Source organism: Colossoma macropomum, unplaced genomic scaffold (assembly GCF_904425465.1).
Source record: "Colossoma macropomum unplaced genomic scaffold, Colossoma_macropomum, whole genome shotgun sequence".
NCBI lineage: Eukaryota > Metazoa > Chordata > Actinopteri > Characiformes > Serrasalmidae > Colossoma > Colossoma macropomum.
This window is the reverse complement of record NW_023495946.1, coordinates 18,447-36,254: the sequence shown is the minus strand read 5'-3', so window position 1 is coordinate 36,254 and position 17,808 is coordinate 18,447. Positions and strand designations below refer to the sequence as shown.

The 17,808-nt window shown below is 41.4% G+C and overlaps 1 protein-coding gene across 1 annotated transcript; it reads left to right on the top strand.

Moving 5' to 3' along the window:
• Positions 1–504: 504 nt before the first annotated feature.
• LOC118803692 (tripartite motif-containing protein 16-like) lies at positions 505–12,926 on the top strand. The gene is made up of 7 exons (XM_036564161.1): positions 505–879; positions 4,024–4,631; positions 4,876–4,971; positions 5,181–5,414; positions 8,355–8,544; positions 8,938–8,997; positions 12,119–12,926. Exons 2-7 carry the CDS (start codon positions 4,041–4,043, stop codon positions 12,658–12,660), a joined length of 1,713 nt encoding a protein of 570 aa, XP_036420054.1. The 5' UTR covers positions 505–879; positions 4,024–4,040; the 3' UTR covers positions 12,661–12,926.
• The last annotated feature ends 4,882 nt before the right edge of the window (positions 12,927–17,808 follow it).

The following is a 17,808-nucleotide window of genomic DNA, read 5'->3' as shown; positions in this document are numbered from 1 at the left end:
GTATTAAACTTAAAATAAACCAGTAAAACTAAATCGTTGTGCGCGTCTTCAGTATCTCACTGCTGATTTGGGTGCACACATCCGGGGTTTGACAGAAAACTGATGGATGAATTATGTCTTCGGTTACAGTACATAAAACAGTAATATATTAAAAATAATCTCTCTCTCTCTCTCTCTCTCTCTCTCTCTCTCTCTCTCTCTCTCTCTCTCTCTCTCTCTCTCTCTCTCTCTCTCTCTCTCTCTCTCTCTCTCTCTCTCTCTCTCTCTCTCTCTCTCTCTCTCTCCTCTCTCTCTCTCTCTCTCTCTCTCTCTCGAAGCCCCGGGCTTTGCTACTTTTGAATCTTTTCCCGAAGCAGTCACGTGGTCGTGTGCCGAAATGAAGCTTCGGGCGTCATTGGTCACGTGATCATTGTAGAACGAATCAGGCACCGACACAGTGATTCGAAGCATTTCGTGTCATTTTTTGGACCCGCCTCGCAGCTTCAGATTCAAGGCCGCCGTCACTTTATGTGAGAGTTGAGCTCGCGCTGCGGAGCTGAGAGCACGTGCGAGTTTCTGCAGGTGAAGAGCGCGGTTGGGGAAGTTGTCCGGTTTTGAGAGACAGCCGCAGTGCTGCGTGTGGAGTCTGAGAGGGACGCGCTGTTTGTGCTGATTTTCAGGTTTTGAACGAAACCAGAGTGTTTCTGTTGAGCAGATCCGAAGGTGTTTACCTGCCGCACCACGTGCTGACAAGAGCTGATCAGAACTCGGGAGGAGAACCAGCTGAGACAAACTGAAGAACTCCTGGAGAACCTGCAGCAGGAGATTGATGATCTAAAGAGGAGAAACACTGAGCTGGAGCAGCTTTCAGTCACAGAGGATCACATCCATTTCCTCCAGGTAACCATCACTCACCTACATGGGACTCTGGGACGTCCTGCATTGAACACATCTGCATTTTATTCTGATTTTGTTCTCAGCGTTTGTGTAATTGAAATGTATAAACAAACAAAGAAGTTGACTTTGATGCGCAGCTGTCATTTCAAGGGCACATATTATGGAAAACTAAATTCTTCAAAAAGTTGTTAAAGTTTCACTGTATTTTTTAGTTCGTTTCCAGAAACTAAACTTGTGTGCTGTCACAAAATAACATTTACAATTAAAAAAAAAAGAACTTATCACAATACTCGCATTAAAGGAGAAAGAGGAGAAAGGAGAGAACCAGGTTTTATTTCCTAAAAAGTTGGGACGCTGTGCAAAATGTGATTAAAAACAAAATGCATTGATGTGCAGATCATTTAAACCCTGTGTTTCATTGAAAATAGTACAGTGACAACAAATCAAATGTTGAAACTGAGAAATTTGATTGATTATTGAAAAATATTTGCTCATTTTGAATTTGATGCCAACAACACGTTCCAAAAAAGTTGGGACGGGGCCAACAGAAGACTGGTAAAGTTGTATAATGCTAACACCTGGTGGATAATTGGCAACAGGTCAGTAACATGGGTATAAAACTCCAGCAGCACTGCTGTGTCTGATCCACTCGGACCAGCACAACACACACTAACACACCACCACCACGTCAGTGTTACTGCAGTGCTGAGAATGATCCACCACCCAAATAATACCTGCTCTGTGAGGGTCCATGGGGGTCCTGACCACTGAAGAACAGGGTAAAAGGGGGCTAACAAAGTATCAGAGAAACAGATGGACTACAGTCTGTAACTGTAGAACTACAAAGTGCTCCTATATAGTAAGTGGAGCTGATAAAATGGACAATGAGCATAGAAACAAGGAGCTGGTCATAATGTTATGCCTGATCGGTATATTGGTTGCAAATGCAGGAAGGGGAAGAAAGAAATCTCTCTTTAAGTAAAAGAAATACATGTATTTCTATATGTAAATATATGTATATGTATAATGTATTGGAGTAAAAGTACTAACAAAGCAGGTGAAGGCTGAACCTTAAACATCTATTGTTCCTGATTGCCCACTCTCAGTCCATTCTCTAATTGATGGCTGTCGTTCAGTGGTTTCTTGGTCTAACTGAGGAAGAGGTTCTACAATGCTGTCTTCTACAAAGGAACCTTTTCACACTTCTGGACTGCAGCCAGACTCATCATAGTAGAGATAATGTTCTAACAGTGGAGGCGTTTACACTTAAAATGGATTATTCACTTTTTTGCCCTCTCTATAGATATTTACCTAATTTTTCCACAAAAGGTGGTTGTAATTTTTAGAGAGGAGCAAAGTGGACAAGGGATACATTAAAAGTAGGCTACTGATGCCTGTTGGAGCCGCAAGCATTATGAATTTAAAGAAGGTAAAAAAAACTGAAAATGAGAGACAATATGTAACATTACCTATAATTGCAATTTAGTGGGGTTCCTTTAGTTAGTATATGTATAGTACACTATAGTAAATGTTAATGACATTTGTGTTCAAACATTGAAACAGTTAAACAATTCCATGTCTTTTAGCTTATATAGGGACTACGGCCTGACATACTGGACACTGTACAGAACAGTATTAACGTTAGACGTGAGAAAATGTCCAGTTAGTTCATATAATGCGCCCAAAAACAATGGGGTGACAATAACTGACTATAATTTTAATCCCATCCTGCACAGCACTGACTATATTCTAGTAAACATTGATCAGCTAACATTAGCTCACAGCTGCATTCATAAACCACTGTAATGTTTTCCCTACTGTGATGACTTACGCTGCGTCGAATCCAGAATTGTGATGTTTGACGCCTACTTCAAAAAAAAATGCCACGTGTCATCAACTACTCAAGAAACTCATTTACTAGATCCTTTATACTTATATACAAAGAAATTGAGTGACTTTTGATGACATAATCACATGAACTCCTCAAACCTTTTTTCAGTCCAGCAATTATACTTCGCTCTGAATAATTCAGGAAGGGCACAGAGGAGACATTCAGATTAGTGTGGCCAGCTTGGCATACAGTAAATACCAAAAGGTCCATGTGCCTCTGTAGCTGAGACTGGAGGATGGCTAATTACTGGTTGACCAGTTTAAAGACCAGTCCTCCTTCATATACAAATCCTGCATTTGCAAAAGAGGGCGGTAAAACAGGCCAATTCCAAAATCCTAGACTGTTGCATAACAGTATTGACTCATTAATATTAATGCCCCCAAAACATACAGCAATAAAAATGGAGAACTGCGTGTAGAAATGTACCTTTCTAGGCTGTGAAGTGGATGTCTGCGCTTTTCATACCTTTCCTACGAATTCCAACTGTTAACTGGCGTGGTTGTTCAGCTTTAAACGAGGCTGAAGTTGGCTTCCTATTCGTCGGCTTCTTAAACAAATGTTCCGTTACACCTTTAACGCTACCGCTTTTATGTAGGCCTGAATGTACAGGCAGAGAGCTTGTAGAGAGGAGAATTCCCACTCTGCAATGTCTTCCAGGTTTCTCGAACACTAGAGGGCGCTCCTGAGGGAGTCCAAAATGAATGGGTTGATAGGGAGCATCATAGTTTATAAATGCTTAAATATTTTAATAAAAATCATTTATTTCCTGAACACTGAAAACATTTTAACACAATGTAATAAACACAAGTAAGTGCAATGTTTATTAGTAAGTTAGTCATTATTTTCTTTACAATGTTGGGTTCTAAAGTGTCTCTCTCTCTGAATAGACACATTTCCCAGAGGTCATTTTAGCTTGATGCCAGAGACACCATGCAAATGAGTCTCATCTTTTTTTGATGAGGTGGGGTTAAACCACACCAAAAGGGGGAGATGAAGGTAGAACATCAACCACCAGGCCACGACTGGATGTCCCTTCCCAGCATGAAGGCAGTGCCGCAGTTTGTGCTGCCGTCAGCAAACTTTAATAATCCGTATCTCTTTCACCCTCGTTCTTCTCTGGCTTCCTCTCTCTCCCTCTCAACCCTCCGAAGCCCCTCCTACTCAGTCTGGAGAAACGAAACTTATCTCAGAGTGCTGCCTACTCTCACTCTCTCTCTCTCTCTCTCTCTCTCTCTCTCCCTCTCTCTCTCTCTCAGTCTGCGAGTGCAGGAAAATGGCAGAGGCCAGTATTTCAGTAGATCAGGACCAGTTCAGCTGTCCAGTCTGTCTGGATCTGCTGAAGGATCCAGTGACTATTCACTGTGGACACAGTTTCTGTATGGTGTGTATTAATGGCTGCTGGGATCAGGAGGATCAGAGGGGGGTCTACAGCTGCCCCCGGTGCAGAGAGACCTTCACTCCGAGGCCTGTTCTACGCAGAAACAACATGATGGCTGAAATGTTGGAGAAAGTGAAGAAGACAGAACTCCAAGCTGCTCCTCCTGCTCACTGTTATGCTGGACGTGGAGATGTGGAGTGTGATTTCTGCACTGGGAGGAAACGCAAAGCCATCAAGTCCTGTTTGGCCTGCATGGTTTCTTTTTGCGGAACTCACGTTCAGTCTCACTATCAGTCTCCTGCGTTTAAGAAGCACAAGCTGGTCAAAGCCTCCACACGACTACAGGAGAAGATCTGCTCTCGACACGACAAACTGCTGGAGATCTACTGCCGTACTGACCAAAGCTGCATCTGTTGTTTGTGCGCGATGCATGAACACAAAGGCCACGAGACAGTTGTAGCTGCAGCAGAAAGAGCAAAGAAGCAGGTGAGAAACAAATCATTGAATCAGTTCTTGCTTATTCTGTTTCTATAAAATAAGTTGGGCTAGTCAGTGAATCACTGACTTTACTTAACATTAAAGCATCTCATTTTGCCTAGTGCTCATGTCATAGTCCCAAAACTAAATTCTGTGTAAAACAATGCAGCCCTTAAATGTTTCTGCCATTAATGCATAGTCTTAATTTATAAGTCTTTATTTTTAAATATTAATTCAATGTTTCTGCCCTCAGAATCAGCTGAAGAAGGTTCAGAAGAAATCCCGGCAGAGACTCCAGCAGAAAGAGAAGAAGCTGCGGGAGCTGAAACAGACTGTGGTCACTCTTAAGGTGAGTAGTGGGCAGAGATCTGCTGGAGCAGCTGTTTCACAGCTCACTCAGTCTCTCCTCCAGTCAGACCGTGAGGAGTCCAGTGTTGGACACTTTGGGATCCTACACAGCCACAATGTGGACAGTCAGTCATCTAGAGTCCCATTGAGAGAGTGAATGATAGCTGGTGTTTAAATGGAGCTCCATCTTGTGTGTCTGTGTCCTAACAGCGCTCTGCACAGGCAGCAGTGGAGGACAGTGAGAGGATCTTTACTGAGCTGATCCGCTCCATTGAGAAAAAGCGCTCTGAGGTAACAGAGCTGATTAGAACTCAGGAGAAGAACCAGCTGAGACAAACTGAAGAACTCCTGGAGAACCTGCAGCAGGAGATTGATGATCTAAAGAGGAGAAACACTGAGCTGGAACAGCTTTCAGTCGCAGAGGATCACATCCATTTCCTCCAGGTAACAATAAATACACCTGAGCAACTGATTCATTTGTAAATAAATTATTGTAATATTGAGCACACATGAACATGAGCAGCCTTTCCCACTCCACCCCTCACTCAACAGATTGGCTTGTTTGTTTCCAACACTCAAAAGTACAGAAAGTGGGCCTCCCAAGTGGCGCAACCGTCTAAGCGTTGGCCCCATCATCCGGAGATCGCATGGTCGATCCCTGGTGATGCTAGTAGTAAGTAAGTAAAGTTTATTTATATAGCGCTTTTTACAACAGGTGTTGTCACAAAGCAGCTTTACAAGGAAATGAGCATTACAAAAAGAAAAGAAATCCGGGTCTGAGCCCCCATGAGCGTCGCCAGTGGCGAGAGTGGCAAGGAAAAACTCCCTAGAGAAACAGGAAGAAACCTTGAGAGGAACCAAGACTCAGAAGGGGAACCCATCCTCCTCTGGTCGACACCGGATAGTAAAATATTGTTAGTATAAAGTATTATAGTACAAAAACAGGGTAAAAGGAGGAGCAAACAATTCATTTGAATAGTTTAGTTCATGCAGCAGCAGCATCAGTGGGGTCAGGTTGTGGGGGTGAGGTTTGCACGACGAGCAGTGGCATCCGATCAAGGCAGAAGAGGCAGCAGCATCAGACGCACAGGATGGGCAGCTGTTCAACTCGGCAAAGGAAAGAAAGGAAAAACAGGAAAAAAAGGAAAAACACAGAGTCACTTCTACAATGGGTGATTGATTAATTTGAATTAGTTTAAATGATTGATTGGTTCAGGTGAATAATTTTGATTAGTTCATGTAACAACTGCAGTAGTATCAGTGGGGTCAGGTTGTGAGGGTGAGGTTTGCACGGCGTTGTACAGCAGGAGGCTCAATGTTGGTAAGCCGGTCCAGAGGGCTGGCGAGCAGTGGCACCCGATCAAGGCAGCAGAGGATGGGCAGCTGTTCAACTCGGCGAAGAAAAGAAAGGAAAACACACAGAGAGTCAGTTCTGTAATGGGTGACCGATCACAAATTACAGTGTTAGCGGAGACTCTGGCAGGTATAGAACTGACAGGGAAAACTAATTAACAAAGGCTTGACTATACAAGTAAGTTTTTAGCCTAGACTTAAACACTGAGGCTGTGTCTGAGTCCCGAACATTAACAGGAAGGCTATTCCAAAGCTGGGGGGGCTTTGTATGAGAAAGCTCTCCCCCCTGACGTAACTTTATTAATTCTGGGTACTAATAGTGAGCAGCACCTTGTGATCTAAGTAGGCGGGATGGTTCATAGTGAGAGAGAAGTTCACTGAGGTACTGAGGGGCGAGTCCGTTTACAGCTTTGTAAGTCAGTAAGAGAATTTTATAATCAAACTGAAATTTAACTGGCAACGTTAATAAAACTGGCAATGTTAATAAAACTGGGCTGATATGGTCAAACTTTCTGGTTCTTGTAAGGACTCTGGCTGCAGCGTTCTGGACCAACTGAAGCTTGTTAAGGCTTTGCTGGGACATCCAGCCAGCAGGGCATTACAGTAATCTAGCCTTGAAGTAATAAATGCATGAACTAACTTTTCTGCATCCTGTCGAGATAATGCGTTTCTCAATTTAGCAATATTGCGGAGATGCAGGAAGGCTGTTCTAGTAATATTAGTTATATGTGTTATATGTGCTACAGCCGTCCATAGCCTGGAGTCCAAGAGAGCACAATTGGCCTCGCTCTCTCTGGGTGGGTAGGATGGCCCCTCCTTCTCCCCCCATCACTCAGCGCGATGCTAGTCAGCGCAGGCGTCTGTTAGCTGACGTAACAGATCTGGCGGTTGGCGCTTTCCTCCGAGCGCGTTCGGCTGTCCAGTGACGTTGCGTGAGCGGCAGTTCGAAAAGATGCGGTGGCTGGTTTCACAGGTCTCGGTGGAAGCATGTGTTAGCCTTCGCCCTCCTAGTGTTGGTAGTATCGTGTGACTGGGGGAGTCCTAACTAGCGGGTGGAGTTGGAAACGACTAAACTGGGGAGAAAATTGGAAAAAAAAAAAAAAGTACAGAAAGTAGTTGACGATGTGCCTCCTGGTTGAGAAGCATACAAAGTATAGCCTGCATATAAGTTACATGTAGTAAAAGGGGCCTGGGTATGTATCAGTAAAAGGTATATATCAGCTCATAAATCAGGGATACTTCTTGCTTTTGCGAGTTTTACTTCGCTCAGCGTACACACCTTGGCAGAAAAATGGGCTTTTTCCTTTGATTTTGTTAAATATTATTTTACTTTATTTGCTTTTATTAACTTTGTAACTTCTCCTTATTCACTTCGTAACTTCTCTTGAACCGTCTTCTGTTTCCCTTGCCTTTAGTGTTAATCTCATTTGCATTTTGTATGTCTCTCTTGGGGGATGTGTGGGGGCTGTGGAGAGCAGTCTCTTTGTCATGTAACGACCTCCAATGGTTAGCCTACTTTACATCTGGCTATCTATAGCTCCCCAATCTAGCAATGCCGTTTATTGAAGGGATATCTCGGAGTCATCCTGGCTCCTAGATGGGGGAGACTGTAAATTCCTGGGTGGGCCTCAACACCTCTGTTTCAATTACAAAGGTAGAGGCAGTCGTGTGTGGAGTCAGTACAGCTTAGAGAATATAATTTCAGTGGATTCTGGTTCAGTTATGTTCCCTGACCAAAGGTACTGAGGTGGAGCCTTGAGGGTCCCACCCCAGTGACAAGAGGGGTCCTGCCCCAGAGACTGTTTACTACATTTATTTCTGAGAGTGTAAAAGATCAGTGTATTCTCATTATGTAAACATAGATTTTCAAATACGGTATTTTATAATCAAATCCATGCATACAAATGTTTTATAATAGAGGCCTCTGTACCTCATAGTTTATAAAATAACTTTTCCCAACTAAAGATAATAAACTTATGAGAAATTTCATTTGAACTTTTATCTGCCTCTGTTTTGTTTTTCTCTCTGTAGAGTTTCCCGTCTCTGAGTGTCTCTTCTGGATGTGAGGACTCCTCCAGCATCACTGTCCATCAACATCCCTCATTTGATGGAGTGAGGAAATCTCTCTCTGATCTGAAAGAGAGAGTAGAGGAATTCTGCAAGAAGGAATTCAGTAAAATAAGACCTTTCAACCTAAAGAAGTGTGAAGATCACTATGCTGGTATGTGTTTACCGTTTTGTGCTTGTGTCATAGCTGAAAACATTAAAATGATTTGTTGCAAATATCATAAAAAGAGCTTCAAAGAAACTATAATAGAAATATTATTTGTACCGCTGTGAACAGTATTAACTTAGTTTCTTCTCATAGTTCTGGTGGCAGTGTTACATGTTAAGCAAGGCATGAAGCCCATGAACAGAACTGAATGGGAGTGAGGCTTGTATTTAATAATAAAACATTTGACCTGAATTTCATTATTAGAAATATCCAGGTTTTCACACTCACTGTAAACAGTTATTTTGCAGTGTAACTACTGCAAAACTACTGCTACTTCTGGATAGAGCGTTGCCTTCTTTATTGATTCTATTGGACCTTTTTGTTTCCATGTCTCCACAGCTGCAGCAGTTCAGCCGAGTTTATCCTCAGAGCCAAAAACCAGAGAAGATTTTCTACAGTGTATGAACAACACGCACACACACACACACACACACACACTACACACACTACACACACACACACAATACACACACTCACACACACACACTACACACACACACACACACTACACACACACACACAATACACACACTCACTCTCACACACTACACACACACACAAACACACACACACACTCACTACACACTCACTCTCACACACTACTCACACACACACTCACTACACACACACACACACACTACACACTCACTCTCACACACTACACACTCACACACACTCACTACACACACACACACACACTCACTACACAGTCACTCTCACACACTACACACACACACACACACACACACACACACACACTCTCACACACACACACACACAACACACACACACACTACACACACTCTCACACACTACACACTCACTCTCACACACACACACAAACACACACACATTACACACACTCTCACACACTACACACTCACTCTCACACACACACACAAACACACACACACTACACACACTCTCACACACACTACACACACTCACACACACACGTTACACACTCACTCTCACACACACACGTTACACACTCACTCACACACACACACACTCTCACACACACACTACACACTCACTCTCACACACACTACACACTCACTCTCACACACTACACACTCACTCTCACACACTACACACACACACACACACTCTCTCACTCTCTCGCACACACTCACTACACACACACACTACAAACACACACACACACACTACACACTCACACACATACTCATACACACACACACTACACACAGTCTCTCTCACACACACTACACACCCACACACATACACACACACACACCTACACCTACAAACACATACACACACACACTACAAACACACACACATAAACACACTACACACACTACAAACACACACCTACACATACACACACTACAAACATACATACACACACACTCACACACACACACACACACACACACACACACGTACACATGCGGTTGAATAAGTTGGTCTAAATTTGCACATGTTCATAAGGTAAACAACATGGAAGAAAGACTGTTTCATGTTTTTACACGTGTAAGAAAAAGTATGTCACTCTTAAAGTGATGGAAGACCCCTGGAAAAAGGGTGTTTATTGCAACGGTGTTAACCAAGCATGTAAAACATATTCCAGATAGTTATGGTTTTATACACTGAATGTGACATGAATGAACAGCGCAACAATATGAAATATTCAGACATGATTTTGAAGCTCTAAAACTCATAGTTTTCATGGTGTTTGCATAATGCAAAAAGCAAACAACTAAGCAAAACAGCTTCAATGACAAAAAGAAAGTTTTTATTGCTCCTTAGAAAATGGGCAAATGGTGACGTTAGGTAGACCACAACCAGATAGAGAACAGAGAGTTTCAACACCTCATTCACTGAGCTGAACCATGAGCACCTTCACACTTAGCTGCTTTTTGAAAAGTAGCATCATACATGTATGTCTAATGTACAACCCCAATTCCAAGAAAGTTGAGATGCTGTGTAAAATGTGAATAAATGTAAACAGAATGGATTGATTTCCAATCTCATAGACCCATGTTTTATTCACAATAGAACCTAGAACACATATCAGATGTTGAAAGTGAGAAATTTTACCATTTCATGAGAATATTAACTCCTTTAAAACTTGATGGCGGATAAAAGTTGGGACAGGGCCGCGTCTACCATTGTGTAGCATCCCCTCTTCTTTTAACAACAGCCTGTAAACGTCTGGGAAGTGAGGAGACCAGTTGCTGGAGTTTTGGGAGAGGAATGTTTCCCCATTCTTGTCTGATGTAGGATTCTAGCTGCTCAACTGTCCTGGGTCTTCTCTGGGTCTTCTTTGCTGGATTTTTTGTTTCATGATGTGCCAAATGTCTTCTATTGATGAAAAGTCTGGACTGCAGGCCAGTTCAGCACCCAGACTCTTCTTCTGTGAAGCCATGCTGTTGAGATGGATGCAGAATGTGGTTTAGCATTGTCTTGCTGAAATATGCAAGGCCTTCCCTGAAAGAGACGCTGTCTGGATGGGAGCATGTGTTGTTCTAAACCCCTATATACTGTTCAGCAGTGATAGAGCCTTTCCAGATGTGTAAGCTGCCCATGCTTTAGGCACTAATGCAACCTCATAACATCAGAGATGCAGGCTTTTGAACTGTGTGCTGATAACAAGCTGGATGGTATTTTAAATGAGCTTTGGCCCAGAGAAAACGGTGGCATTTCTGGATCGTGTTGACATACGGCTTCTTCTTTGCATGATACGCGGCGAACTGTGTTCACAGGCAGTGATTTCTGGAAGTGTTCCTGAGCCCATGCACTGATTTCCAGTTCAGAGTCATGCCTGTTTTCAATGCAGTGCTGCATGAGGGCCCAAAGATCACGAGCATCCAGTACTGACCGTCGGCCTTGTCCTTTGAATACAGGGGTTTCTCCAGATTATCTGAATCTTTTGGTGATATTTTGTACTGTAGATGGTGGGATATTCAAAGTCTTCACAATTTCAGGTTGAGGAACATTTTTCTGAAATTGTTCCACAATTTTTAGTTGCAGTTTTCACAGATTGGTGAACCTCTGCCCATCTTTTCTTCTGAGAGACTCTTTTTATACCCAGTCATGTGAGTTGGTTGCAAATTGCTCCACCAGATGTTTTTTTATTAGTACCACTTACTTTTCCAGCCTTTTGTTGCTCCTGTCCCAACTTTTTTGAGATGCGTTGCTGCCATTAAGTTCTAAACGAGTTAGTTTTTCATGAAATGGTAAAATATCTCACTTTCAACATCTGATGTGTTTTATGTTCTACTGTGAACAAAATATGGGTCTTTGAGTTTTGCAAATCATTTGCATTCTGTTTTTCATTTATATTTTACACAGCATCCCAACTTTTTTGGAATTGGTGTTGTATTGCCTAAGCACATCTCTGTACTTGCCTAATCACACCTTTGTGGTGGGTGTACTTGGTAAAATAGCCAGTGACTGTAGGTGTAACTGTAGTGTACCTATAACTGGCACCTTTGTGTGAGGACACTCCAAGATTATGATCCTAAATTGTTTTCCTTCCCTCTTCTTTAAGATTTCTGTCGACTGACTCTGGATCCCAACACAGTATATCATAAACTGGTTCTGTCTGAGAAGAACAGAGTGGTGAAGTGGAGAGGAGGAGCAGAGCGTTACTCTAACCACCCAGAGAGATTTGACCACTGGCCTCAGGTGTTGTCTAAGGAGAGTGTGAGTGGACGCTGTTACTGGGAGGTTGACTGGGACAATGGGGGATGGGGGGTGTCTCTATCAGTGTCATATAAAGGGATCAGCAGGAAAGGAGCGGGTAACAATTGTGCATTTGGAGGCAACGACATATCCTGGAGTCTGTTGTGTTGTTCTGTTCTCTCTTTCTGGCACAACAACATTGAGACTAAGATCCCAGGCTCAGCATCCTCCAGAATAGGAGTGTATGTGGATCACAGGGCAGGAACTCTGTCCTTCTACAGCGTCTCTGACACAATGACCCTCCTACACACAGTCCGCACCACATTCACTCAGCCGCTCTACGCTGGGTTCTGGTTGAAGAAGGGAAGTTTCAAGTTATGTGATCCAGATTATGTTTCTGGTTGGTAATATGTAGAAAACAGAAAGCCGTCTTGAAAAAGACAAATTAGTTTTCGACTGAAGTTAGCTTGAAAAGGCAGACTTGCACATTGCTTCCAATCATGTTAAACCAAAATGCTGGTGCTTTTATGATAGGTTTCCATCAGGACAGTGCAGCTGTATGGAAAATGCTGTACACTAATGGCTTATTAATATCATATATCAATCCATTGTTTTAACAATGCTTAGTCAGTAAGATTGAAAAAGATTACCAAAAACATGTACGTTTTATTTAATGCTATTTGGCAAACTTTACATGAAATTAAGTCCATGTAGTTCATAAATGTTTTAATTTACCAGAAGTTTTTTTTTTTTTATTGTTGGGACATGAATCTGTCATATTGGCAGAGTTTGAGCATAACAGTGATTAAGTACAATAGAAAATGAATGGAATATTTTTACTTTATCCATATTGTGGAATAATACTTGTTAAGTGAAAATGGGTTTGGACAGGTATGTTTTCTTTTCCATTTTAATTTTGGCAGCCATTGTACAGCATTGTGCAGAAAAATGTTTGCCAGCTTAATTTGAACCTGGCTGTGCACAGATATGGAAAATGCAGTTACAAATACACAATTGAATTTACTTTTTCTAATTAGTATTCATATTTGAATAAACAAATTTACATTTTTTGATCTCCATTCTGTCCTCAGTCTTTTCTTCTTTCATTCCCTTATTATAAGCAAAGTTATAGTTGCAATAGTGCAAATATTTTTACAGCTAGCATTTACACTTCATTTACAGCTGCTGGCTGCTCTCCAGTTGTACCTCTAACAAATGATGTTTGATGTTTTAGTTCACTGCAGTCTAAATTAGTACACCTCATACTGCCTAAATCATTGAATTAATTACTAAGCCAACTTAAAATACTTTTCTCACTTGCATTGCTTTCTAAAATAATAACAACAATTGTGTGAGCATTGTGTCCCAGACATGGCTCCTAACCCTATGAAATGAAACCCAATAAAAAAGGAAAAAGAAACCAAAAACAGAATTCATGGGTGTTCTCATTTTCTGGTAGGTGTGCAATTTCAAAACTGCTGAGGGTAAACAAATGCAATATGCTCTGTTTCCAACTTGTGGTTTTATTAGGCAAAATAAAATTGTTTACAACTAAAACTGATATGAATAATTATCCATTAGGGAGATGGATATGTGCAGAAGTTGGTTAAAAGCAGGTGTAAGCCCCCTGCAGTGCTTCACATCACAAACGCATTATATATGAATGGCCAACTAACATTCACGCTGCCAGACTGCACCAGTCACACTTCCTAATTTGTCATACAACAAAAACCTGTGTTTGTTATTAAATTTGTTCCATGATGAAAGCACAGCATAAATTTCATGCATGTATCACTGTTCATTTTTAACTGGAGTAAACTCCAGACCCTTCAACATTAATGTGTTACGATGATCCACTTATTGAAAGCAAATCTTCATCTGTGAGCCTCAGGCAATTGGATATCAGTGCAGCTTTGGTGTGTTTAGGTTGTTTTTAGGTAGGTGGCGGTCAGTAGAGGCAGAATGGGTTAACAATTGGGAAACCATAATCAGAAAAAAGTGAAAGCTAACGTCAGTAATAGATGGGCCACTACAACAATTGGACTAGGAAACAGGAAAATTAGTTGGCTACTACAAAAACAATGAAAACAAAAGTAAATACAACACTTTGCAACAACACACTGACATAAAAATGGCTAATTTGTAGATCTGAGGATCCACACAGAGACACTGCAATACTCCAATGTGTTGGAATCCATTTAATGCATTACTTTAAATGGCTCTGCTCCTGAACTTTTTTTTTCTTCAAAATCTCATCAGAGCGTCTCACTCTATTTCAGTCTCCTTCCTTCTACTCTTCTTACTTTGTCACTCTATCTGGCAAAGGCCAGTATTTCAGTAGATCAGTGCCAGTTCAGCTGTCCAGTCTGTCTGGATCTGCTGACGAATCCAGTGACTATTCACTGTGGACACAGTTTCTGTATGGTGTTTATTAATGGCTGCTGGGATCAGGAGGATCAGAGGGGGTCTACAGCTGCCCCCAGTGCAGAGAGACCTTCACTCAGAGGCCTGTTCTACACAGAAACAACATGCTGGCTGAAGTGGTGGAGAAAGTGAAGAAGACAGAACTCCAAGCTGCTCCTCCTGCTCACTGTTATGCTGGACCTGGAGATGTGGAGTGTGATTTCTGCACTGGGAGTTTCCAGTTTCTGAGTGTCTCTTCTGGATGTGAGGACTCCTCCAGCATCACTGTCCATCAACATCCCTCATTTGATGGAGTGAGGAAATCTCTCTCTGATCTGAAAGAGAGACTAGAGGAATTCTGCAAGGAGGAGTTCAGTAAAATCTCTCCACATGGTAAGAGGAGCTTCTGCTGGGAAACAGAAGGACAGAAATCTTTAATTCAATAGTAAATTAAACACAAATTCACAAGATTGACTCACTTTATCAGCAAGTTCCGTAATTATACTGATTCTGTACAGATTATTTACCAAAACCCTCAGCATCCTCCTCTCTCTTAGCTTATTCAGCTGTTGTAGTGAAGCAGTACCATATTTATCCAGCAGTGCCTAACTGAACTAGAGAAAGAGATTTTATTCTCCCTCAGAATAAAATCTTCAATTCATGCTAATAAATCATTCTGTACTGAACAGTGAGAGAGAGACAGTCAAAGTATCACAGTAACTCAATAGAAGGTAAAGAATAACTGAATCCTGTGTGAAACCCAAACTGATGTGAAACTGTGAGGAAAGAGAGGCAGACAGAATATTTGCTGAGTCAGTTTGTTTTTAAAATATCCAGTGGTCATATAACGGGCATGGGTCTGGATACAAGCAGACAGGTTTACCACAGGATTATCCATGTTAAAAAAAGACTGAACATCAAGCAGACCAAACCAGAAGATGCTAGGAGACAAACTCAAGACGAGAATACAGCTGAGAAATGATGTTACCAAAGCACCAAACTACGTGTCAAAGCAATACAGGAGGGAGTAAAACTATAGAGCCATAGATTACAAACCCAAGCAGCATGTAGACGTACATCTGTGACGTCCACCAACATGCATTAGATTAATAGCTGCTCTTCATCCTACAGGCCACCAGATGTCACTAATATGAACTGTGTTTAAAAGCTTTGAGTAGTGAACCATGAGAGGCGCCTGGCCAGAGAACTTGTAAAGAGGAGATTTACCACTATGTAATGTCTCCCAGGTTTCTCTAACACTAGAGGGCGCTCCCGAGCGAGTCCAAAATGAATGGGTTAAGATTTGTATAAAATGATTTCCTTGACTAGAATTAGGCTGGTCAGCCAGCTAACAGGCTAAAGATAGCAAACTTCACTAATATCACAGGTTTTTAAATTAAAGTACTTATGGTATGATTAACTGTAAAATGACAATACAGAAGTCTGAAGAATGTGACTTAAATGACTTACATGCTTCAAATGTCTGTGTTTCAGTCAGGAGTATCAAACCAGGCTGAACCCCAAACGGCGCTATACTCCGTAGCTAAATAGTGTGCTATTTTGAAATTCTAGCTTCTGCAACCTAAATAGTGACTGTTTTTGAGCATGAATGTGGATGAATCCCAGATGGCTATTTCTTAGCTATATTAAGCACTGTTGTGGTGCAGGAGCCACTACTTAAATTCCTACGTAGTGCACTGTGTAGGTAGCAGGGAGTTATTTGAGATTCAGCCCCAGCAGGGGAAGAGGGGCGCTGCTGGATCGGTGCTATATAAGACTTTCGGTGGTAATATGGTCACCAAAAAGTACTAATAAACTGTGTTTGAATTAAACAGTGCACTGTTATGATATGTTCACTGTTATATGACAAAAAGTTAAAAAGATCATGAAATGACTGCAGTGTACAGTGATAGGTGACCGACTGTTTTCCGCATTCATGGTCCATGGTATGGCAACGATACCGTACTCTAAAGGAACTACATATCTCGGCAGAACACTTGTTTATGTTGATTATTATTAATAATAACTTAAATTATTTTCTAAAACATTATGTAATTCAACATATTTTATGTTGGCTGCCATTTTATAAATAGAGTGAACCAGTCACTCGAGTTCACATTGTTTCCAAGAAACCCTTTCCCTGTGATAAAATCTAAGCAATGCATGACCTCTCATGGCTTATCGCTTTCAGTGCTTTCTGCAGGTTCATGACGTCAGTGAGCGTGAAATCTATTTTTACTAAGTCACTGAGCCATAAGCGCCTCAGTAGTTGCAATGCTGTCAATCCTACAGACCAGAAACTATTGGCTGTAGAAAAACAGAAAGATTTGACTTTTTAATGGAAACACGCAGAAATGTATAGAAACGTCATTTTTCAGTTTAACCATTTATAGCTCCATTTAGCCCCATTCACTGAGGAAGCTCTTGTGGGCGCATTTTGGAAATTCAAATAGCATTTTGCAGTCATGTTTTTGGTATAACTGAAGAAACAGGAACTGGCTGTGATCATTCACTCCCAATCCTTAGATCCACATAACAGTTGTCCTCACATTCATCTCTGAAATGCTGAAAGTATAACTGATAATTCAGGACTCCTTAACCTCATATGTCTCTTATCAGAGTGATGAAAAGCTCTGAGATTCAGCTCTGAAGGCTGTAGCTGGGTCTCTAAGATTGAGTTGGTGGCTCAGGAGACAGTAAAGCTCAGCAAACCCCTCACAGTTATAGTTATTTGTTTAACTGAGATTTTTATTGGTCAGTGTTAAAATGGAATTTCAGATGTTCTCATTTTGGTGTGTTTGGTTTATTTATTCATAAAACTTTAATACTAAAAATAAATTTGAGCAGTCGAGCATCACTGGTGGGTCCACTAGGCCCAATCTTACAGCTGCCACTGGCTCCACCGCTGGGTACTGTTAATTAATTGGACTGTATTCTTCCCTCATGAACTGTCTGACCAGTTTATTGGAGAGCTAACAACAAATTATTAGTGCTGAATGAGAACAGGACTCTCAGTTTTTGCTCCTCTGAAGGCTTAAATGTTGTCACACTATCATTTTACTTAATGTGACAGAATATGTTATGGGTGAGTTAAACATCAAGTAGTTTTTGTATTAATTGTATTTAATTAACATTATTGCTGAAATTGATGTA